At 38.8% G+C, this 25872-nt stretch overlaps 1 protein-coding gene across 2 annotated transcripts in view; it reads left to right on the top strand.

Annotated features, from left to right (window-relative positions):
* The window catches only part of gle1 (GLE1 RNA export mediator), a 50605-nt gene extending 25434 nt beyond the window's left edge, over positions 1-25171 (top strand). For both annotated transcript variants that reach the window (XM_073052386.1, XM_073052385.1), the window contains exons 10-16: positions 1763-1905; positions 5166-5356; positions 8917-9046; positions 11588-11692; positions 14895-14977; positions 19759-19822; positions 21443-25171. In XM_073052386.1, the coding sequence (XP_072908487.1) occupies positions 1763-1905; positions 5166-5356; positions 8917-9046; positions 11588-11692; positions 14895-14977; positions 19759-19822; positions 21443-21511 (785 nt within the window). In that variant the 3' untranslated portion in view covers positions 21512-25171. The remainder of the gene's footprint in view (positions 1-1762; positions 1906-5165; positions 5357-8916; positions 9047-11587; positions 11693-14894; positions 14978-19758; positions 19823-21442) is intronic.
* Positions 25172-25872: the final 701 nt, after the last annotated feature.

The following is a 25872-nucleotide window of genomic DNA, read 5'->3' as shown; positions in this document are numbered from 1 at the left end:
TGCTCTGTAATTTATACCTCCACCCATTGCCGTAGTCATTAAGTTTTTCTGTTGAGGTCCATGTAAGTACTACCTTGCAGATGCAGCTTCAGACTCCTACTTTATAGATTTTGAGATTAATTTGTGGAAATCAGGGCAAGAGGAATCAGAATCAGGTTTATTATCACCGGCAAGTGACGTGAATTTGTTAACTTAGCAGCAGCAGTTCAGTACAATACATAATCTAGCGCAGAGAGAGAGAGAGAGAGAGAGAGAGAGAGAGAGAGAAATAAATAAAATGAATCAATAGTAAATAAACAAGTAAATCAATTAGTCAAGTCACTTTTTTTTGTCATTTCGACCATAACTGCTTGTACAGTACACAGTAAAAACGAGAAAATGTTTTTCAGGACCATGGTGCCACATGAAACAATACAAAAGCTACACTGAACTATGTAAAAACAACACAGAAAAAGACTACACTAGACTACAGACCTACCCAGGACTGCATAAAGTGCACAAAACAGTGCAGGCATTACAATAAATAATAAACAAGACAACAGGCACAGTAGAGGGCAATGTTGGTGTCAGTCCAGACTCTGGGTATTGAGTCTGATAGCTTGGGGGAAGAAACTGTTACATAGTTGGTCGTGAGAGCCCAAATGCTTCGGAGCCTTTTCCCAGATGGCAGGAGGGAGAAGAGTTTGTATGAGGAGTGCGTGGGGTCCTTCATAATGCTGTTTCCTTTGCGGATGCAGCGTGTAGTGTAAATGTCTAATTGCGGGAAGAGAGACCTCAATGATCTTCTCAGCTGACCTCACTATCCGCTGCAGGGTCTTGTGATCCGAGACGGTGCAGTTTCCGAAACAGTCAGTGATGCAGCTGCTCAGGATGCTCTCAATACAACCTCTGTAGAATGTGATGAGGATGAGGGGTGGGAGATGGACTTTGCTCAGCCTTCGCAGAAAGTAGAGATGGTGCTGGGCTTTCTTTGCTATGGAGCTGTTGTTGAGGCACCAGGTGAACACTAAGAAATTATGTATATTTCAAAAACAGTGAGGTAGTGTCCAAAGCTTGAATGTCCATTGAGGAATTGGATGGGAGAGGGGAAGAAGCTGTTCCTGAATTGCTGAGTGTGTGCCTTCAGGCTTCTGTACCTCCTACCTGATGGTAACAGTGAGAAAAGGGCGTGCCCTGGGTGCTGGAGGTCTTTAATAATGGACGCTGCCTTTCTAAGACACCACTCTCTAAAGTTGTCTTGGGTACTTCGTAGGCTAGTATCCAAGATGGAACTGATTAGATTTACAACCTTCTGCAGCTTCTTTCGGTCCTGTGCAGTAGTCCCTCCATACCAGACAGGCAGCCTGTCAGAATGCTCTCCACGGGTACAACTATAGAAGTTTTTGAGTGTATTTGTTGACATGCGAAATCTCTTCAAACTCCTCATAGAGTATAGCCTCTTACACTCGTAAAGTACCAGAAGTGCAAACTGGGGTAATTTAAACAATTCATTGAGGGGATGATGAGGAAGCATTGATGGATTATGTGAACAAGTGTCCTTCACCTATTTATCTCGTGCAATGAGTGTGCATCTGTGACCTTCATACATATAGTGTGTATGTATGTAAAGGTAAAAGGTAACCTTTTGGTGTATTCTTTTCTGTTGAAATACATTTCTGAAAATACTGCACAAATGTTGGTTCTCTTTTTGCCTGAAATATCAAAATAAGTGTCAAACTAATTTTCTATTTTCTTTTGTACCCCTCCTCTCCTCACTGCCTAGGGTCTCATCTGCGTGAAATCTTTGACAAGATCAATAACCTTCTCTTAGGCAAGCAAATATCATCGGGTGGTAAGTTGGTGTCAATTGCTCATCACCCGCAAGGTCAGGACTTCGTTTATTACAAGCTGGCAGAAAAGTTTGTGGTGAGCATTTATAAATTACTGCTTGTGATATGAATTTGCAATGTCAAGCCAAGGATCTTCTATAATATGCATTATATAAAATAAATTTGTGCCTGCCATCAATAAAAGAAAGAAACGTTTGCATTCTTGTGGCACTCTGCATGATCATGACATCCTAAAGGACTGCCCTATCAATTAAATACATAGATTATATTTAGGTGAATTATAACAGCTAATTTACTTATTTACAGTAAAGCTTCTCATAGTTCAGGTAGTCTCTGAGTTACGAACGTCCGACTTACAAACAACTCGTACTTACGAACCGAGGAAGGAGAACGCCGTCCGCCATTTTAAGTCGGATCGTGATGCCGTCCGCCATTTTAAGTCATTGCCGTTGACACTGTGTTGAGTGTGTAACTTTGTATATGACTTAAATTTTTCTTAGCAAGATTCACCCCTTCCCCCCCACCACCCTTTCCTGTCGGCTGGTGGCGCAGTGAGATCAGTGCTGGGCTGGAGAACGGAGGACCCCGAGTTCGATCCAGTGACAGACCACTCCCAAGTGCGCTGGGTTGATGTTGAGCTCGCAACTCGACCTCGTAAAAAAAAACACTGCCACCTCCAGTTTAAATTCCCATGTGGAATATTGAGGAATTGAGGAGGATCAAATACCCAAACCCAGCACAGCCCATTAAATGTCCCATTTAACCTGTCTCAGTGTGGTGGACTTCAGGACCCGGGGAATTAAGTGCAGTGGTCCTTAGGACCCAGTGGAGGTCGGGATCTGCCACCTGCAGTGTTTCTGTTCCGTTGACGGGAAGCGATCACGATTGAAAATAAAGTGGAACTAATAAAGCATTTGGAAAGAGGTGAAACGTCATCGGTCATTGGAAAAGCGTTAGGCTACAGTCGGTCAACAATCGGAACAATATTAAAGGATAAATTGAGAATAATGGAGCATGTGAAAGGCCCTACCCCGATGAAAGCTACAATTATTATTAAGCAATGCATTGGTTTAATTATTGGAATACATATGTTTTTAAGTTTTATATGCATAGAAAGGTAAAATATATACTATATACTAAGACAAACGTTTGACTAATTGATGCTAAATAATACCGGATGTACTTGTTCGGACTTACGTACAAATCCGACTTAAAGACGGACTCAGGAATGGAACTCATTCGTAACCCGGTGATTGCCTGTAATGAGTAAATAAGTGAATAATCAGAAGTGTGATTAGTGACAACTAGAAACCTTTTTGTTCTGTAGGAATGAACATGCCTTTACCATATTTTCTCCCTTTCATTCGTTAACTTTTTATTAACTTAAAATTAACTTTTGGCCATTAATTTAGATTATGGACAGATATTATTACTTCCAGTTGTCAATAGGCTTTATTTCTCAAGCCTTGAAGTTCTGTCGTCCTTTCCAACATTTATTTCTTATCCTTTATAGCCAAAATTTAATGTCCATTTTGTTAGTTATTTTTGAGAAACCTGTAATCTGCAAAATGGAAGGCATAGTTGCCGAGGTAACTACATAATATGAAGTTCTTTGCATATGAAATTTTCAGAGAGGTGATGAGAGAATTACTTAAATTAGGTGCTACAGACAAGATCAAATGTTACCATGCATTCCACCATATTTATTGTAATGCAGCACAGAAGGGAAGGTAAAAGCTAATTCTATCTAATCAGTCCTACTTGCCGCTTATTTTTCTTTATAGCCATGTACATTAAGTGGCCACTTTATTAGGCACACATGCACATCTCATTGTGGCAGCAGCTCAATGCTTAAAAGAGGTTCAATTGGTATTCAGATCAAATGTCAGAATGGGAGAAGAAAAGTGACTTTGACCATGGAATGACTGTTGGTGCCAGACGGGGTGGTTTCAGTATCTCAGAAACTGCTGATCTCCTGGGATTTTCATGCATAACAGTCTCTAGAGTTTACAGGGATTGGTGTGAGAAACAGAATATCCAGGGAATGGCCTTTTTGTCGATGAAAACGCCTTGTTAATGAGGGAAGTCAGAGGAGAATGGCCAGACTGGTTCATGCTGACACAAAGGCGACAGTAACTTAAATAACCATGTGTTACAACAGTGTTGTGCAGAAGAGCATCTCAGAATGCATATGTGGAACCTTGAAGTGGATGGGCTACAGCAGCAGAAGGCCATGGACATACACTCAGTGGCTACTTTATTAGGTACAGGTCACTGAGTGTGTTTTGTGTTCTATTCACAGACATCCCACCTTGCAAAAACTCTTATTAGGGAGGAAGCACCCCTGTCTCCCGCAACCCCATATCCCCCCCCCCACCCCCAGTCAACCTCCAAGGGTGTATGTAATACTTTGTTTAGTGATTTTTGTCTAATCTGTAAACCAAGTTGGGTATATGCAGAAAATGTGACATTAAAATGTGCTTACATTATGTTATTTGGAATCTTTTTTTATTCTATTACAACTTTAATCAAGTCTACAGGGGGTTTGGCCTCATCACGTAGGATATCAATAGAGTAGCTCCTTAGCAGCTAGCCAGCTAGTTTAAATAACGTTAGCTATGCTAATGAACGAATGACACCCATTAAACTCACCTCAACATGTCTTTTAGTCATTTAACCCACCATGGGCAATAGAAAAGTCACTGTTGCAACAGTGCAGCGAGCAACACAGTGACCCCTATCAGGCAGGGGTACACTTTAGTGTAGTCTGGGGTGAAGTACGTTTTATATTTTCTTTTTTTGGAACACTCTGCCATGGCGCTGCAGGACACTAAACTGAAATGATGGACAATGAAAAAGAGAGGGGGGGGGGTTGACTAAAGCCTGCCCACAGAGAAAATCGATAAGTCTACTTACCACGAAGAGAGACTGATCAGTTTGCTCCCCTTCCCCAAAAATTTGATTTCCGGGATATTGTATATAATTTGTGGGCATCAGGGAGCCAATATCAATATGCGGGAGACTCCGGAAACTTCCGGGAGAGGTGGGATGTCTGTATTCAAGTACTGTTGTAACCAAATTCCCTTTATGTTTGGAAGGTTCTTTTTGCATTTTCTTCAGCTATCTTCTTGAGCATTACGTTCAATATACATTAGGCAAGTTCTTTGCCTATTATAAATACAGTGCATGAATTCATTTTGTGGTCTGTTGCAAAAAGAAGTGTCTGAAATTTTTTGTGCTGTTTGAGCCAGATATAAATCATTATCGTTTTTAATTAGAAAGGCACAAGTACAATGTCTGCTGTAATTTTAACATTGCCTTTTTTCTTATTTGCAGAAACAAGGGGAGGAGGAGGTTGCATCTCACCATGAAGCTGCATTTCCAATAGCAGTGGTTGCTTCAGGGATCTGGGAGTTTCACCCGAAGGTTGGCGATCTTTTCTTGGCCCACTTGCACCGAAAGTGTCCCTATGCAGTCCCGTTTTTTCCTTCGTGGAAAGATGGGTTACCAAAGGAAGAATACCAAAGGTAGAAGTCCCAAAACAACAATATGCCCACAAAATTGCAAGCATAACTGATCTGATTTCTGCTGTCTGCCAGATGGTTATTAGCAACGGCTGTTCTGGAACTTCAAGTTTGTTTGTAGCTGTCTGACATCTTCTCTTCTGAATCCCTTTCTGTGTTGAACTTTTTACTTTGTAAAAGCATATTTAATTGAGTATTATAATTTTTTAAAAGTCAAGAATCTGTTTCAGCTGTGTAGAACTTTGGTTAGGCCACATTTGGAGTATTATGTCTGTTTCTGGTTGTCACACAGGAAGGATGTGGAGCAGGTGCAGAAGAGGTTCATCAGGATGTTGCCTGGATTGAAATTTATTACCTATAAGGAGAGTTAGACAAACTTCATTTGTTTTCTCTGAGGAGTGACCGATAAAAATGTTTAAAAAAAATATGGGAAGCATATACAAGTTAGATAGATTAATTCTCTCCCACCCTGATGGAAATGTAACATACTGGAAGTAGGCTTAAGGTGGGGGTGGGTCGAGTTTCAAAGGACACCTCGTTTTGGTTATGTCACAGTACTATGATGCAAATTCCTTTACTCCACTGAAGAATGCAATGGCGTAAATTCTGGTTTAAAATGGCAGTACTGAAGGCAGGTGACAGCCTTCCGGTAGTTTGAAAGGGAAGAACTTCGACCAAAAACATTATTGATAACGTCTTTTCTGAAGAACATTGTGATAAACTATCACAACAAGCAATGAAGAGGCGAGCGAAGGCGAAGCAAGTTTGAGGGCTGAGCTATGCTGTTGCATTGCAAAATTAACACAGATGGAGTTGGAGAGGAGTCATCGAGGCAGAGGAGTTTCGATGCCTGTCCAACTAACTGGAGTGTGAGGTTGGATAGCTCTGAGTGTCAAACCAATCTGGAGAGTTTGAGAACAGCTTTGGGCTTGGCGCCATGATCTAGGCCTCAAGCAGTTTCACTGTGACAGGGCCCAGGTCCTAATGCGAGGTGCGATCTACTGTTGGACAATTTAACCACCAGCCCAGATAGACTGGAAAGGCAGTGTGTCAGGACTGGTGAGAGTTGGACCAATTTTGCTCACTCTCCCACAATGTTCATTCCTCTCTTTGTGAGGCTGTGAGACTGCCCCGGCTGCTGTGCTTTGTGTCTGTGCGCTTTGTGGCTATTTGCCTCGCTTATATGAACTGAGACAGAGGTTTCAGCCCGACTCTGGTCTGCTCCGGGGATTTGGACCTAAGGACCCAATTTGGTTCGAAATGCTGTGCTGCTCATTCTGTTCTTCACATGATTTGTGTTTTTTTTTCTTCCTGTGAGCATTGGGTGTTGATCTTTTTTTAAATTTGGTTTTTTTGAGTTTCTCGCTTTGTGGCTGCCTGTAAGCAGACAAATCTCAAGGTTATATAATTGATACATTCTTTGATAATCAATGTACTTGAATCTATAATCTGTGATTCTTGGAGAACCATAAAGAGGGAAAAATTATAGGTTCCAAAAAAATCAAATTAAATAGCTTTGATAAATTATGGAAATATACAATAAAAATTACAATTCTTATCGTAAAAATGTTACTGCTGTGGAGATGTATTGATACAGTGCTGATATAATTTAAATTAAGATTGATGCCATTCTCCATTCTCTGCTCTGCATTTCTCTCTCAAATGCTGCCCCTTGACCTGGGATTAGAGTGATATTACGAAACAGTTATTTGTGAAAGGAATGAAATCACTGCATCTCAGTGTGCAGTCCACCATAATGTTGTTCAGTTCATTTCTTCTGAATTCTCTTCTTCCTAGGTTGAATTTCCTTGCAAATATATTGACCTAAATTGACGGTTAATCCAGACACACAGAAATTATAGGCTAACTGCTGTAATAGGGGAAACAATCTGGAGCATGGATCCCTCAATATGTTTTTTTTTTTGAAAAACATGTTCTGGGTAACACATTTGCACAGCTGATAGAACTGCTGCTTCAGAGTTCCAGTAACCTTGGTTCAGTCTTGATCTCTGGTACAGACTGTGTGTGGCTTGCTTGTTCTCTGTGTGCTTATAGGGATCCTCTGGTTGTTCCAGTTACCTCCCACATTGCAAAGATGTAGAGTTGGGCAGTTTAATTGGCCACTTAATATTGTCGCTAGGGCACTGTTGTAGAACGTGGAAGGAGTGGAAAGAAATGTTGGAGGAATGAAAAGTATGAGTGTATGTACCTACTTGATTAGCAAAAAGGCTTAATCTTTTGCTGAACGACTGAAACTATTGATTTTCAGAGATGAGAGTACTAAACTTGATTGTACTGAAATTGGCAGTTTGGTTTTATCTTCACCTTCACCCACTCTGTGAATGAACAATTCATGAAAATGCAATTTTTTTTTGTTCCATTTATAACATAGCCCATATGCAGATTGCATTTTTGGTTTCTGTTTGTAGAACTAATCTTTGACTATCCTTTGCTTAAAAAAGCACTGTTGGAAGAACTCAATGGATTGGGCAGCATCACTGGAAGGAAATGGATGGTCTAATTTTCCTCTGATTTGTTGAGTTACTCAGCAGTTTATTTGGAAAATATTTTGGCGTCTGCAGACTCTTTGTCTCCATTTAACAACCTTTTGGTCTCAGCTGAGATTGTAATACAGATCTTCCAATATTCAGATACTTCTAACTCATTCAGTCTGTTTGCTTTGTGAAAGCAAATTTCTGATCAAATCATTCATATCTAATTAAATGGCAAGAAAGGACTAAGGGACTGAATTACCTGTTGTTCCCATGTTCAATAAAAGTAAATGTATTTAATTTCAATGTATTTTCATGGTTTAGTTTGAAATAAATTCATCATTCTATTACCAGACTAAGCGATTATCTTCAGATCTTCTATGAGATGCTGTTTCTATCAGCACCAAAGCAAATACAGGTATACTGGAAGTATAATATGTGCAAAATTTGAGGAATGCCCAACCTTCCATCCTTAGACTCACTTTACACCGCATGCTGTCGGAGCAGTGCTGCCAGGATAATCAAGGACACGACCCACCCAGCCAACACACTTTTTGTCCCTCTTCCCTCTGGGAGAAGGTTCAGGAGCTTGAAGATTCGTACGGCCAGATTTGGGAACAGCTTCATTCCAACTGTGATAAGACTGCTGAACGGATCCTGACCTGGATCTGGGCCGTACCTTCCAAATATCCGGACCTGACTTGCACTACCTTACTTTCCCTTTTCTATTTTCTAATTATGGTTTATAATTTAAATTTTTATTATATTTTCTTCGATTTGTACTTCAGGGAGCGCGAAGCACAGAATCAAATAGTGCTGTGATGATTGTACACTCTAGTATCAATTGTTTGGTGACAACAAAAGTAAAGTAGTTCAGATAGTATTTGTGGCGAGTGAAACAGTTCAGGTAACACAACCTCCTTGTTTTTCTATTAAATTCCCTTTAATTATAAGTATGAGTTTAAGGAGTCAAATTAATTTCTCTGAAAGTGAGGTAAATCAGTAAAATAAATATTCAGCAAGATGGAAAAGCAAGATTTAAAAGTCTAATCCTTTTATCTCTACTAATAGGTTATTGGGCTACAGAGTGCAAGAAAATTGCGTTGAGCAGCAGGACAACTTTCTAAAACGGATGTCTGGAATGGTTCGCCTGTATGCAGCCATCATACTGTCCAGATGGCCCTATGGAACAAAGCAAGGAGTAAGTAACCAAATATTATGGTGGTACTTTTGAAAATTTGGTTAATTTATCCAAATCTGAATGAAACCCTTATGAGTATTGGTTCAAATTGCATTTGACCCAGGTTGTATATTGCTGTACTAACCTTTTTTACAATTGTGCTTCTACAACTGCATTGTTGGTATTAACATGGGGGGCCTCTTGTCAAGCTGCCTTAACACCTTTTCGGCTTGCAAATGTTTGATAATCATAAACACTTAGAAACATTGGAGAAAAATAATGTAATTAATTTAAATTCAAGCCACCTTTGTTGTAATTAAGTTCAGTAATGCTGTGAATGAGCTCATGCCAAATGTGCCGGAAATTGGTGGCATTAAGCTGATGAAATTGTAATAAGCCTTTTTGTTCAGTGAGCCGAAACTTAATTCTGTTAATTCAATTAATAAGTTTTTTCTCTCTCTCTTCATTCTAAAGAAAATGTTTCATTCTGTTATTCCTGTTACAGGTCAACCTTCACTAATCCGGCACCATTGGGACCTGCGGAGTGCCGGATTAGTGAAAATGCCGAATTACAGAAGGATCACATTAAGCAATAGCTAACCGCCTCATCATACCTTTAAAATACCGTGTAAATCAGTACAAGTTAAATAATAATGAAACAGAAATATTGAATGAGTAGCAAGTGAAATTTTAATAAAGTAACATACTGTACAGGCACAGATAAAATAAAGGGTACAGGTAAATGCTCAGGAATTAACCTATACAGAACAGTTGAGCACTTCCACTTCTAATGTGAGACGTTTAATATACCTTCAGGCAAAGTTACATGTTTACAAGTGTGGGGTTGTCAGGATCATAAACATCTTCATCTTGAAAAACGAGTGAAGCATCAGGAACTGGTGCTGAAACTGGCACAACAGTTTCTTCAAAAACTGTTGATGTTGGTGGCAGCACATCTGGGTGAGCAGAAGCAGAAGTCGGAGAAGAGGTCTTCTATACGCCACATTTCATGTAACCGCCAGGCGGTAATATGCTTAAATTCAGTGGGTCGCCACGTCTGATCAGAGGTCGTAGGCAAAAGAGAAAGGAGCGCTGGCCAGGTGACGCCAGAGGCAGTGTGCAACTGCCGGCAGGCGGGCAAGAAGGCAGACCGACCCAGTGCGTGCCAGCTCCCCTGCTGCCAGCGGGTGAGACAGGCAGGTGCCGGGCAGCCGCACCTCACGCAAATGATTTTAGTAAATGCAGGAAAACAAGCAGGAATTGCCTGTCTGTGCTTACAGGAGTGCGCCAACACGTGAACAGATCTAGCGCAACCAAACAATACACAGCAGATTGGTATGGTGACCCAGGAAATTTGAAATCACACTTGCACGGAAAATTTGAAATCAGTGGCGGATTATCGAAGGAACTGGATTACAGGTAGTCGGATTAGTGAAGGTCGACTGTAGTTGTGACATGAGGTTTTGATCATTTTGTTCTGAATCAGGTTTAATATCACTGGCACATTGTCAAATTTGTTAACTTTGTGGCAGTGGTGCAATGCAATAATGATACATAGTAAGTAGTGCAAAAACAAATAAAATATTATTGAGGTAGTGTTCATGGTTTCAATGTACATTCAGAAATTGGATGGCAGAGGGAAAGAAGCTGTTCTTGAATTGCTGACTGTGTGTCTTCAAGCTTCTGTACCTCCTTCATGATGGCATGTCCTTGGTGATGGGGGTCTTTAATGATGGATGTTGCTTTTTTGAGGCACCACTCCTTGAAGATGTCTTGGATACTATGGAGGCTTGTGCCTATGATGGAGCTGGCTAGTTTTACAACTCTCCTCAGCTTGCTTCATTCCTGTGCAGTAGCCCCCCCCCCCACCCATACCAGATGGTGATGCAGCCAATCAGAATACTTTCTACAGTACATCTGAAAATTTTCAAATGTTTTGGGTGACATTCCAAATCTCCTCAAATTCCTAATTAAATAAATGATTTAATTGAATTTAGTGTCATCTTGGCTGCCTATACTAGAGACAATGACTAGTTGCTGGGGTGATATACATGAACATGGATACAAAATGGTTTGCATAAGCAAAAATTAACACTTGGAATGATTTTAGTGTTTTTAGGATGGCAAGACAGTAGTTTTCTTGATAAATTCGTTTTTCTTAAATGCTTTAATGTCAAATTCCAGTATTCCTTAAGTATTTTTGAAAAGTAGTTCCATTGGTGCCACCCAAGTGAAATTTGAACTGTTCTATAACATGGCGTGGAAGGTGGTCATTTGCATGTTTGTCATAAACCTTCTCCTATCTCTTCTACCTATGTCAATATGTCATTTTATTCCTTTCTCTGTGTAACTCTCCATCTCTGCCTTAGTACATATGTGCAGTGTGCTATCATGAGTAAAACCATTCTCTTGATATTTACTATGTGCATTGCCAGTATGACACCACTATTAAATCTTCTTTCTAGAGAAGATAGTCGTGAGTTTATTTTATTCAGTCTTACACATGATTGCAGTTGACAGGCATGTAATTATAGTATTGATCATTGTTTTTTCTTTGCTTAGGAACATCCGCATGGCCTGAATCATGCTTGGCACTGGCTGGCTCAGATGTTAAACATGGAACCACTGGCGGATGTAACTGCCACACTACTCTTTGACTTCTTGGAGGTGTGACAGTGTTTTCATCATACATAAGTATCGGATAGTTATTGAACTTTTTATTAAAACTACTGTTAACAATTTATAGACCCTCATCACGTTTTGTTTCAATGTTATTTGTGAATTGGAAAGTTTTCATTTACTAGCATTTTGTATGTACAAAGCAAAGGAAGTTGTGCTTAACTTTAGCGAGGTTTGTAATACCACACTGAAAGAATTAAGCAGGGCTTAAGAAAGAGTGCATGGAATTATACTGTAGATGAGTAAGTTTGGTTATGTGGAGATGTTACAGAAGTGGGGCAATCTTAGAGTTGGAAAAATGGAAGGGAGATGTAGTAAAGGCATCAAAAACGGTTTTTAAATGATTAAGAAATTATTTCTACTTGATATGGTGGGTTAGAAAGCAGAGAAACTGTTTTGACAATTTATAAGCGGATGAAAGGTTAACTCTATTTCTGTCTCCATAATTGCAGCCTCGCTTGCTGGGTATTTCTACTATTGTGTTTTTATTTTAGATTTCCAGCATTTTTCCTTTGGTAATATTGTTTAATCCACTGCTACTTCTGTTCCAGTATTCTTTGCTCATGAAGTGGTCTCTGAATTGGAGAGAACAAATACAAATTTGGTGACTGCTTCAGCCATGATACATAATCCCAAGTTTCCAGTTTCTTGCTTCTTTTATTGTCTGTCTCACTTCTGGTATTCGACTTGCATCCTTGCACCTGTGCTGTGCTAATGAAGCTCAACATGAGCTCAAGAAACAGCATCACAACTTCTGACTAGGCATATTATCCTTTCAATACAAAGTTAAACAGTTCATATATATCAGCATTGTGAAACTTTTTTACCAGCTTCAGAATGGTGAAAAATATAAATTTACAGATTCCTGTGATTTTGGATAATTGTGTTCTGCATTTGAATCTACTCTTGGCACTGTCTCTGCTTTTGTCATTCAGTCTCTCTTGCTTGTGTGCTTTCGTAGATTTTTCCATTCATTCTATTCATATTCATTTTCATTTCCATAGTTACATCCAAAAAAAATGTTTTTCAAACCACAGTTGCAAGACAGTGTTTGTGAACTCTTTGCAATTACCTGGTTTTATGCACTAAATTCTCATAAAATGTGGTCTGATCTTCATCCAAGTCACAATAATAGACAAGCACAATCTGCCTAAACTAATAACATCCAAACAATTAAACTACTTGTCAATATTGAGTACACCATTTAAACAATCACAGTCTTGGTTCCAAAAGGTATGTGAACATTATGCCTTCTACCAAACCCATTTGGAATCAGGTGTTCCAATTAATGAGATGAGATTGGAGGTGTGGGTTGTAGAGGTGCCCTGCCCTATTTTTTAAAAAAAAGCCACAAAGTCAGGTTACTGACAGAACCAGCTGTTCTCAAGAAAGATCTGTTCATGTGCACCATACCTTGATCAAAACAACTTTCATAGGACCTTAAAAGAACTGTAGAGATGCATGAAGCTGGAAAAGGCTACAAAAACATTTCTAAGGACCTGAGTGTTCATCACTCCACAGTAAGAAAAATTGTCTAAAAATGGATGAAATTCAGTACTCTTGTTACTCTCCATAGGAGTGTGCATCCGGTAAAGATCACACTGCAATGCTGAGGGAGGTGAAAAGGAACCCAAGGGTAACTCAAAAGACCTGCAGAAATCTCTAGAACTTACAAGAGTCTCTGTTCATGTGTCCTCTATAAGAAAAACACTGAGCAAGAATGCTGTTCATGGAAGGACACCATGGAGGAAATTATTGCTCTCTTAAAAAAACATTGCTGTACATCTCAAGTTTGCAAAAGATCACCTGGGTGTTCCACAACACTCGGGGAGAATGTTCTGTGGCCAGATGAGATAAAAGTTTTAACTTTTTGGCAAAAATGTACATGCTATGTTTGGAAGAAAAAAGGCACTGCACGCCAACACCAAAACCTCATCCCAACAGTGAAGCATAGTGGAAGGAGCATCATGGTTTGGAGCTGCTTTGCTGCCTCAGGGTCTGGACAGCTTGCAGTTGTTGTGGGGAACAATTAATTCAAAATTGTATCAAGACATTTTACAGGAAAATGTCAGGGTAGCGGTCTGTCACCTGAAGGTTAATAGAAGTTGGATGATGCAACAAGACAATGATCTGAAACACAAGAATAAATCAACAACAGAATGGTTTAAAGAGAAGAAAAATCATGTTTTGTAATGGCCAAGTCAGAGTCCAGACCTTAACCCAATTGAGATGCTGTGGCATGACCTAAAGAGGGCTGCTCCTGCAAGGTATCTTAGAAATATTGATGAACTGAAGCAGTTTTGTGTGGAGGAATGGTCTAAAGTTCCTTCTCACCATTGTGCAAGTCTGATCAGCTGTACAGAAAATGTTCAGTGGAGGTTATTGTTGCTAAAGGAGGTTCTACCAGTTATTAAAGACAAGGGGTTCACATGCTTTTGCCAGCCTTGGCTGTAAATGATTAAGCAATGTGTTCAATAAAGACTTGAAAAGTACACTGTGTGCTGTTAGTTTAGGCAGATTGTGTTTGTCTACTGTTGTGACTTCGGTGAAGATCAGACCACATTTTCTGAGTAATTAATGCAGAAAACCAGGTCATTGCAAAGGATTCTCAAACTTTTTCTTGCAACTGCATTTCCAAATCTGATGAAAACTCTAACTAACTCTGTTTCCCTCTGGGCAGATGCTGCTTGTTTTGCTCAGTGAGTTTAGCATTTCTATTTATATTTATAATATGTTTAGAGTGTTGGCACGTGGCCAAGTGGTTAAGGTGTTGGTCTCGTGATCTGAAGGTTGCTAGTTCAAGCCTCAGCTAAAGCAGTGTGTTGTGTCCTTGAGCAAGGCACTTAACCACACATTGTTCTGCGATAACACTGGTGCCAAGCTGTATCGACCCCTTGCCCTTCCCTTGGACAGCATTGGTAGCATGGAGAGGGGCAACTGCCAGTCTCCCGTACAATCCTGCCCAAACCTGTGCCCTGGAAACTTTCCAAGGGGCAAATCTGTGGTCTCTCAAGACTAATGGATGCCTATGTTTACAGAAAGATCTGCAGTAATAATTTACATGACGAAGGGAGGCATTACTGGGGAGGCTTGAGTGGGATTATTTGAATTCTAGCCTGCTGTATTCTCTATTTATTATTATTTCCATGAATATCTTGTAGTCTAATGCTGCTACTTGTTTCCACAACAGGTCTGTGGTCGTGCTTTGATGTTAAAGTATCAGAACCAGTTTTGGAAAATGATCCTACTGCTCATGAATGAATATTTCTCCAGGTAGGGGATTAGTGATGGTTGTGGATGTTTACCACCAGCTTGCCTTTCATGTGATGCACAAAGATGAGGAGAACAGTTAAAGTTTGTTTTCTTAATTTAGCAAGAAAACAGAATTTGCTGTATTATACACAAAATGCTAGAGGAACTCAGCAGTTCAGGCAGCATCTATGCAAATGAATAAACAGTTGATGTTTCAGGCTGAGACCCTTCATTAAGACTGAAAAGGAAGGGAGGTGACTGTTTATTCATTGGGGCATATTCCCCCTTAATTTCTAATCTTGATGAAGGGTTTTGGCCTGAAACATCAACTGTTTATGCATTTCCATAGAGGCTGAGTTGCTCTGGATTTTCTGCATCTGCAGAATCTCTCGTGTTCATGACTTGCTGCATTAAACTCGTTTTCACGATCTACAAGTATCCTAAAATGGTTTGCTGCATTTTTTAAAGTAGTCATCTTGTAAAGGAAGAAGCTACAACTTTGTGTAATACCTGTCAAAAACTGCATTAGAGAAAGATGCAGGAATGGATGATTTGCCCCCTTGTGGCCCACTTCCCATTCATTTGATAAAAGATCAGCTACGGTTGCAGGTGCCATTTTCTCAGAACACCACAATGGTTTCGTGGTCTATTTCTGTTGCTCAGTTCCTCAAAAACTCTGCAACAAAATTTTACCACGAGAAGTAATTAATAATTTTAAATGTCGAGTGACGGGTAAGTATTGACAGAATGATTGTACAAAGGCTCTTACTTTCCCAAAGAGTTGTCATACACTTTCATCAGTGAAGCACTCCCACACACGTGTGTCATTTGCTTTGTTTATTTCAAGTATCAGGAATGCATTCTGAGGACCTACATCAAACAATGTAATAAATATTAGAACTTGGGTATTGTGAGGTAGCTGGAGCTTGGGTGATATTGGTTAACACTTGCACCTTGTCAAAAACACTTCATTGTGGATACTAAATATTCCACTAAAATAGATGTTCTTCTCATACTGTCACTGACTGCCAGATGCCTCTTTGAAATGACATGTATCAGTTGCAATTTTAAAAATTGTTTCCTCAATTTGTACGTATTGTCATGTGAACAAAGTTACCTGAGAGATGTAGCTGGTAGATATTGAGTCATCTCTTTATTCAACAAAATGAGACACAGGAAGCATCATGTTGAGACCCTTTCAGAGGAAGAGGTCTGCTAAACCCAACATTACATATGCTAAAGATCAAAGAACAATTCTATGTTTACAATGTATCTGCAATGCTTTCTTTGAATTACGTATAAATTTTACACCTTCTTTGTACCCACATTACATGAATTTTAAATCAGCATGGTCTGGTCTTCCAATTAACTGTGTTTCATGGCTCTTAGGAACCTATTGTTTAGAACTGCATTTTAATCTATCGTCCATATTCAGATCTGAAGATTGGTAGCTAAAGTAATTGCTGAAGTTAATATTTTGCAATACACCTTAAGTCCAGAATGTTCTAACAGGGTAGCATTTTTGACGTACTCATTTGCTTGTGAGATGGTGGTGATGAGCTGCAACCTTCTATTATTTCAGTTTGTGGGCTGAAATTACACATTTGTAGAAATGTGTACTTCATAAGGAAGCCTTTTGGTCCATACCAACCAAAAATGGACTTCAGGTTAATCCTTCTTCTCACTTCTTGGTTTATAGCCCTGCAAGTTTTGGGTCTTCAGATATTCATTCAGGAACATTATAAATGTGATAAAGGTTTCTGGCCCCATTGACATTTCAAACAGTGAATTCTAGACCCTGATGGTTGATTCAGCTTACTGTAATTCCTCTACCAGGATCATAATGGGGAGATGTTGGGAGGCCACAGTTGAGGGGTCACCATCTCTGAACTATTAAGCGTTTAAGACTTGGGTGAGGAAATTTCTTCATTCAAAGCAGTTTTTCGGATTCTACATTTTATGGAGTCATCGATGTTTAGGCAAAGAGAATATTTAAACCAATTGAAATATTTTGTGGTTAGCTATTATGTAGAAAATCCTGTAGCTAGTTTATACACGGAAAGTTCATCCATAAGCAGTAAAGTAATATTGGTCTTTTAAGTGACTTTAGTTGAAGGTGATGGGCCAAAGCACCAGAATTTCCTAGCTGGTGAAAATAAGTGCACTGGGGTTTGCAAAGACCAATTGAGAAACTAAAAAGGATCTAGTTCCCCTTCTCATTTGAAAGGTAATACCTCTGACACCAATGTGATTGGCAGTGTACAGGGAATGTGATTCTGGGTAGCACATTTGTGTGTAATTTGAATCCACAGCCTTAATGGAGATGAACATTACTCTTTATGTATCTTGTCAACACTTCTACCTAAACCAAAGCCCATATAAGCAAATTATCTGGTATTTTAACTCATTTGTGTTTGAGAAGGGTGTTGTTTTTACATATACATCACAACATATCATATTTTGTGCATCACATTTTCTTACATTTGCAAATCCTTCACCTGTGCTAATACAGCTCTAATTTTGATTCATTCCATCAATGCCAACTTATTTTTACCTTTTGATTTTCATCCTCATTTAAAAACTTCTCATTTCCAGTAACAGTCTAGGAGGCTTGAGAACTGTAGAGTTTTATATTAACACCAATCAATGTCTGGGAGTTCTAATCTTTTCCCACGTGAGGTCATTTACACTCTTGGGAGTCTGACCATAAAAAGTTCAGAAGTTCATGTAAAATTTATTATCAGAATACGTGTATGTCACCACATACAACCCTGAGATTCTTTTTCTGTGGGCATACTTAGCAAATCTATAGAACAGCAACTGTAAATGGGATCAATGGACAACAAACTGTGCAAATGTAGATATAAGTAAATAATAATAAATAATGAGTGTGAAATAACAAGATAAAAGAGTCCTTAAATGAGTGTACTTAACTCTTTTGTTCACAAGCCTGATGTTTGAGGGCTAGTGATTGTTCTTGAACCTGTGGTGTGAGTCCTGAGGCAATTATGCTTTCTACCTGATGCAGCAGTGAGAAATGAGTGGTGAGGATTTTTGATCATGGATGCTGCTTTTCTATGGCAATGTTTCATGTAGATGTGCTCAATGGTTGCAAGGGTTTTACCTGTGATGTACTGGGCCAAATCCACTACCTTTCGTACACCTAAAGGCATTGGTGTTCCCATGCCAGGCTGTAACGCAGCCAATCAGTACACTTTCCACCATACATCTATAGAAGTTTGCAAAGCTTTTCGATGATATGTGGAATCTCCGCAGACTTCTGAGGAAGTAGAGGTGCTGTTGTGCTTTCTTCACAATTATGTTTGTATGATAGGTCCAGGACAGTTCCTGTGATTTAAAATTACTGACTCTCTACACCTCTGATTACTGGCTCATGGACCTGTGGTTTCTCTCTTCTGAAGTCTATAATCAGTTCCTTGGTCTTATTGACATTGAGTGAGATGTTGTTGTTATTATACCACTCAGCCAAATTTTCAATCTCCCCCCATATGATGATTCATTACCATCTTTGACACGGCCCACAGCAGTGGTGTCGTCAGCAAATTTGTATCTTGTGTTGGAGCTGAACTTGGGTGTATTTATTGCTCAACCAAAATTGCTTAAGAAAATAGATAAAGGTATTATTACATTGCTTGTTTCTAGGTTGTTTTTGCAGGCAAATGAAGTACAGGTAGTCCCCGAGTTATGAACGTCCGACTTACGGACAACTTGTACTTACGAACCGAGGAAGGAGAACGCCGTCCGCCATTTAAAATCAGATTGCGACGCTGCCCGCCATTTTAAGTCCTTGCCGTTGACACTGTGTTGAATGTGTAACTTTGTATTTCGCTTAAATTTTTCTTAGCAAGATTCACCCCCCCTCCCCCCCCTTCCGGTCGGCTGGTGGCGCAGTGAGATCAGCGCCGGGTTGGAGAACGGAGGTCCCCGAGTTCGATCCAGTGACAGACCGCTCCCGTGCCGGGTTGATGTCGATCCAGTGACTCCTGTACCATCAGTGCTGGGTTGATGTCGAGCTCGCAACTTGACCTCATAAAAAAAACACTGCCACCTCCAGTTTAAATTCCCATGTGGAATATTATGGAGGATCAAATACCCAAACCCAGCACAGCCCCCACTTGTCCCATTTAACCTGTTCAGTGCGGTGGAGTTTAGGACCCGGGGAATTGAGTGCGATGATCCTTGGGACCCAGTGGACCTCGGGAGCCGGTGGAACTCGGGACCTGCCGCCCGCAGTGTTTCTGTTCCATTGATGGGAAGCGATCGCGATTGAAAATAAAGTGGAAATAATAAAGCGATCGGAAAGAGGTGAAACGCCATAGGTCATTGGAAAAGCATTAGGCTACAGTTGGCCAATGATTGGAACAATTTTAAAGAATAAAGTGAGAATAATGGAGCATGTGAAAGGCCCTGCCCCGATGAAAGCTACAATTATTACCAAGCAACACAGTGGTTCAATTATTGGAATACATTCTTAAGTGTTTTATTTGCATAGAAAGGTAAAATATATTCTATATATTAAGACAAACGTTTGACTAATAAATAATACCAGATGTACTTGTTCCGACTTGCGTACAAATCTGACTTAAAGATGGACTCAGAAACGGAACTCGTTCATAGCCCAGGGACTTCCTGTACTATATTTCGTATAATTTTAGTAAACTAAAGATTTTACTGATCTTTGGGGTGAACTGAGATTATAAAAGATCTGTGGGTGTACGTATTTTAAAAATACAACTAATCTAAATAAAATAAATTACTTTTTAATGTTATTTTTCTTACAGGATTGAAGCTGTTACAGGCAATGGACAAGTTGGGGCTGTGATCCGGTTACGACAGTTCCTGGAGGTAAACCCTCATCAGTGTGCTACGTTTTCCCAAATCAAACTACCCTATGATTTTCTGAGCCTTTTCCAATCAGCATACATTTATAGTTTAAAAAATTGCTTTTGCCATATAAGCATTTTGAATATACACTTGCCAGCAAAAGGTAAATAGAAGTAACAACTTTCAGTTAATATAACTTAATTGGAGAAAAGTGTCCCTAAGGACTTCGTAGGAGTACTTCAACCAAAATTTAAAGGAAGGAAGTTTGGAGGGGTTTAATTTCAAAGCTTAATAGTTTGGTATCTTAAGACACACAAGGGAGTGATCAGAGAGACTAAGTAACATAGCAGTTAGCACAACGCTTTTTTAGCTTGGGGTGTCAGACTTCAGAGTTCAATTCAGGTACCATCTGTAATGAGTTTGTACGTTCTCCCCATGACCCAGTGGATTGCCTCCCACAGTTCAAGACTTAGTCCGAGTAGGTGAATTGATAATTGTAAATTGTCCTGTGATTAGGCTAGGGTTATATAAGTGAATTGCTGGGTGGTTTGTCATATTGGCCTGTCTGGTGCTGTATCTCTAAATAAATAAAAAATAAACCAGGATATCTGCTGAGCCTACTTGATGTGAGTTGTCAATCTTGTATGTTATTGATGAAGGATGTCTAGTAAATAAAGCTCGTTTTTCAAGAACTATATTAAATTAGGGTACCAGAAGTTTACAGATAATACTTTACATTGTAATAATTAATCCAAACTGCTTTCATTGTTGGATTAATGCAAAGAAACAGGTATTTTTCCTTCTCATGTTTTGTGCTACATTTGCTCAGTGAAAATACTCTGATTTTATTTAGTGCCTTTCTTGGCTTTATAATCCAAACCACTCATAGACAATAAAATGCATTAGAAAAGCAGAAATTTTGCTGCCATTAATACTGATGAAAAACAATGATCATTTTCTGTAAGGTCTGTACAGGGCACTGCAAAATTCTTGTCTTGAGATTTTCTTTAGTTATACTTGTACCTTAGGGTGGCTGAAACTGATTGTATATGAGCAAGGAAGGAAATTATTTGGCTGTCTTTACTAAATCTCTCATGTAATGTTGCCTCTGACTTTTATTCAGTTTCTATCATATCTATAATTTCTAATGACAGAGGAGAGCATTTTGCCTTTCAAATTTCTGCTGGTTCCCCTTATTTTCCAGCAACCCATTCTTTCTTTTCCTATCACCCCCTATACTTCCAGTTAACCTACCAGCCAGTACTGATGCGCATGTGACAAAACCAGAGAATCTAGAGGAAGCCTTACGTGGTCACAGTAGGAAGGACCAGAGGTCGTGATTGAATCTAGATAGTGAGGCAGCAACAGCAGCTCCTGAACATAGTTTGTTGGTGTGATTACCCAAATCTTGTTCAAGTTTCCGCCCTGAGTTTGCTGAATCTGGATATTGTGTGTTCTTATGTCAGCCCTGCCATCAGTATCTGGGCTCTCGGCAAGGCAAGGTTGCAGACCTAGTGCAGGCAAATAGGGTTAGTGCAGATGGGCAGAAAAGGCCTGGGTGGATATGGTAGGCAGAAGGGAGTGTTTCTGTGCTGTTCAGCACTATTTCTAAATGTCTTATTTCTCCTGTCTGCATTACAGAAATGCTTGAAACAAAAAGATTTTCCTTTACCGAAAGGTTACCTACAGCCTGGATTCTGGAAGTCATGAACAATGCAAAGGGCTGGATCAACAAGCCAAGGGAATTTGATTTGTTTTAGCTTAAAACACTTTCTATTTTAATTTTAATATATTAACATTATTTTTGATGTTTAACTTAAGTGATTGGTAGATTCAAAAAAAACATTTTTACTTGATTTGTCACTTCTGTTATTACCTCCTTGCTTGTATTGTTATTGATGTTCAAAATTTTGTAGTCCACTGAATAATATTAAGTGACAAGAGGGCAAGCAATGTTTGTGAAACAGTATTATAATTGACGTTTGGTGATTGCCTTTATTATGTAACGTGACATGAAATGATCATGTGGCTATTATAGTATGAAATATCAGCATCCACTTTACTCATAGATTGCATCAAGTATGGAATTTAAGGATAGGTACAGTAAATATTTCCTGAAAGTATTGACAGGTTGTGGGAATCCCTTCCTTTAAGATGCTGCATATTAATTTTCTGAAAAGCTATGTGGTATCTTGTGCAATAATACATGAATGATTTCATTCTTTATGTGAATGTTTAAGTAACATGACTGCCTGAGATTTAATGAATTTTTGTTTCGTTTTGAAGGCAACATTTTAAAATACTATTTTGCAAGCCTTTTATGTGTTTTCCATTAGCTCTTGAAAGGTGGGGAGAACTGCTTTACATCAATCTTCCAATCTTCCCCCAAAAATATTCTTCCTTTAAAACAAGGATATCTAACCTTTTTTATGCCATGAAGCCTTGCCATTAACAGAGTCTGTGGACCCTGGGTTGGGAACCCCCTCCTTAAAGGAAAATAGTTATTTTATGACTTTATTGTATCTATACTCTCTTCTGGGAAGTATTTTTTTGGCATGGTGGCAGATGGGGATGAGGAGTTTTTTCTGCTCCTCCGACATTTTTTTTTAAACACTTTTGAAGTTGTGACACTTTGGGTATAACATGAGGGATGATCAATATTGCATTTAAATGAAGCTTTTAGGAAGTCTCTTGCAAATGAGAAAGGCTATTTCGTCCATCTGGTTTGTGGCACTGTGCTCAGATAAGCTGACTTTGTGGAGCACACTGGCACAAACCAGATGAATGAAATGTTAAGTTAATATTATCACGCATCAATTGATAATTCTTCAATTTCTTTTCACCCTAATGCATACTGAATAGAATAAACTTTAGCAAATGTAGCTGTCAATACTGAACTTCTAATTGCATAGAATTCATCACAAATCAAAAGACTATTTGGCTCATCTAGTCCAAACTTTGTATGTTTTACCTGATTCTCCTCACTTTCTACTTCACCTTGTCCATCTGCATCATTTTCTTTGTTTCTTGAATTTATTGATGACTGACTTGTATTTGAGATCCCCAGTTTTGGATTCTTTCTCAACAAGCAGTATAGTCTTCTACTTTTCCTTTTCATAGCCATTTATAATTTTAAAGATCTCTATCTCTTCCAAGTTAATTATATTTTAGTTAAAATTATTTTTAACTAAGATAATTTTAAAGCTTTAAATGGAGATACATATTTGCATTTTTGAGTAGCGGAAACTGAGATTAACTAGATTTTAAAAAAAGGAAAGTAGCCATGTGATACCAGTCTCTATTTCTTCAATGCAAGGAAAAAGTAGTTTTGAAAATGTTGCTGTATGAGGAAATACCTGATTTCCATTCATAAATAAATGTCAAATGAGAATATGCTATCCCACTCCCATTTGATTTCATTCATAGTGCTTTGTCATATTGAATGTATTATTTTTGTCAAAAAATGTTACCTTCCTAAAATGCACAATTTGTGGTTTTTTTTTAGAATTGTTGACTTGCATCTTTGTAATTCAATATGTATTAATGAACTTTTGTCCTATATGCAAGATTCAATAAGTACTACTTTTCATGTAACAATGCTAGTAGAGCAAAATTATTCCAAAATGTATAACAAGTATTATTAAGCAGACAATTGATACTGTGGAAGTATTGGGGCAGTACCAGAAGTTTTGTTTAAATACCTAGTGTTTTAATGAGATGGAGAGATAAAGAAAAAAATTAAAAGCTTGAATGAAGGAGAGATTTCAATATAAGATGGCTGAATGAGCAAAAACTTGAAGTGTGCTGATAAATCTGAGGAGCTATAGAAGATTGTACAGATGGGAAGGGGCAAAACCTGAAAACAAGGTTAAGAGTTTTAAAGTTAATGCCTTATATAATTGAAACAGAATGGTGATTTAGTGATGCAGTTTGGATTATATGTAGCAGACCTGTCTGATAGAACACAGTTAGGCAGGAGTATATTGAAACGTTCATGTGTAAAGGTAATAAAGCCTTGGATAAGGGTTTTGGCAGTTGATGAGCTCAAATGGGAAGAGTTAGATAATGCAGAGTTGGAAAATAGAACAGTCCAAAACTGACACAGAAAGAAAGTCCAAACTTATCTTGGTCAGGACTGTATCTAAGGTTGAGTAGTTTGCTCCACTTTCAGAAAGTTGCCAGTGAGTTGGTAACTGGAGAATGATGTGACAAGTGCTTTTTCTTCCCCTAATTTTCTTGTTGGAAGAAACTTCTGCAGATCCAGCCCTACATGTCAAGACAGTCTGACAATAGAAATTGTGATGTGTTAAACCTGGGTATTAAATGCATGTTTGTGGCAGGTGCTGTGTTTTGGGATGATGTTGCTGAGAGGCAGCAAGTTAACAGTAAGAGAGGTGTTTAAAGATAAAATTAATGGGAAAGATCAGTAGTAGCAAGTGTTTTCTGGCTATAATTAGATAAGAATGGTGCAGGCATGGATCATCCTGTTCTGTTGACATGTAGGGTGGATGATGTAATCAACTGTGCCAAGCTGCAGGCAGGTTAAGGACAAGGAGGGAGATCCTCTGGTCTTTTCCAGAGAGTGCAATAACACTGTTGACTCCATCCACGTTTTTACTTATCAAGAATGAGAAACATCAGTTGAGTTCCAGCTGATCACCACTTCAAGACCTTTGTAAGTTGCATGTTAATTTGTGGCAAGTGACTGTTAATTGCATCTCAAACAAGAGAAAATCTGCAGATACTGGAAATCTAAGCAACACACACAAAATGCTGGAGGAACTCAGCAGGTCAGGCAGCATCGATGGGAAAAAGTACAGTCAATGTCTTTGCCTGAAATGTCGACGGTACTTTTTTCCATAGATGCTGCCTGGCCTGCCAAGTTCCTCCAGCGTTTTGTGTATTGTTAATTGCATCTGGAGGTTTGTAATCTCATTTATTTAAACATTCAGGATTTTAATCACTATATCAGAATCAGGTTTTTTATCACTGGCATATGTTGTGAAACTTGTTGTTTTGTGACAGTAGTACATTGTAATACATAATAAAATTACAAGAAATGTATAAACAAATTAATATGTCATGCAAAAAAAAGGGAAAAATAAGTAGGATAGTGTTCATGGGTTGACTCATTGTCCATTCAGAAATTTGATGTCAGAGGGGAAGAAGTTGTTTCTATAATGTGTGTGTCTTCGGGTTCCTGTACCACCAGCTTGGTGGTGACAGTGAGAAGAGGGCATGTCCTGAGTGATGAGAGTCCTTAATGATGGATGCCGCCTTTTCAAGGCATCACCTTTTGATTTAAATTGCTGTACTTCAAGCATCTTAGAACAAATAAATTAAAGTCTGCGAGTTTAAGTAAGAAAAGGACATGCAAACAGCCTGGAATATAATCACTTATTGCAAATGATCTGAAACAAATGAAGCAGGAATGAAAGTTACTTACTAATCAAGAATTCATAAATTGAACTCTACTAGGATTTGTAGAGTATTTTAATTGTAGTTTACCTTCTGACCAGTTGGGTATAGAGAATGTTCAGCTGAGCCAGCAAACTAGAAATTTTTAGGTTCATTTCTTCATTTTTTGTTTGAAGAGGTGATTTAGTTGATGGCAGAAGACCCATAAACAATATTTTAATGGATACTTTTTTTAAAAAAAAAAAGCAGGAACCATGTTTAACCTCTATTTTAGAGGTTAAAAGTACTTGAAAGGCAATAAATAATTTCAGGTTATGTTATTAATGATTTTAGAAAGACTCGTCCATATAAGTACAGTTTACTTTGAAATGAAAAATGCATTTTTTATCTGCTCAGGTGTAAATTTGAAAACTAACCTGATTCTTGCCAAATCCAGCGCAGAATATCTTTTACTATCCCACTACATATTTGGTATTAATGGGCTCAAGTTGTGTAGCAGGCTGTTCAGGAAAGGTCTGCTTCTCTTGTAGTATAGGTTCCAGTAGACTTTATTGCAAGCAACGTCCTTGGGATGCCTGACCTTGATACTCTTATTATCTCACCAGCTCAGGTCACTCCTCCAAGCTCTGTTCTGTTCTGTTCTGTCCTGGCTC

Source organism: Hemitrygon akajei, chromosome 7, assembly GCF_048418815.1.
Source record: "Hemitrygon akajei chromosome 7, sHemAka1.3, whole genome shotgun sequence".
In the NCBI taxonomy this organism is placed as follows: Eukaryota; Metazoa; Chordata; class Chondrichthyes; order Myliobatiformes; family Dasyatidae; genus Hemitrygon; species Hemitrygon akajei.
This window is presented reverse-complemented; position numbering and strand designations above follow the sequence as displayed.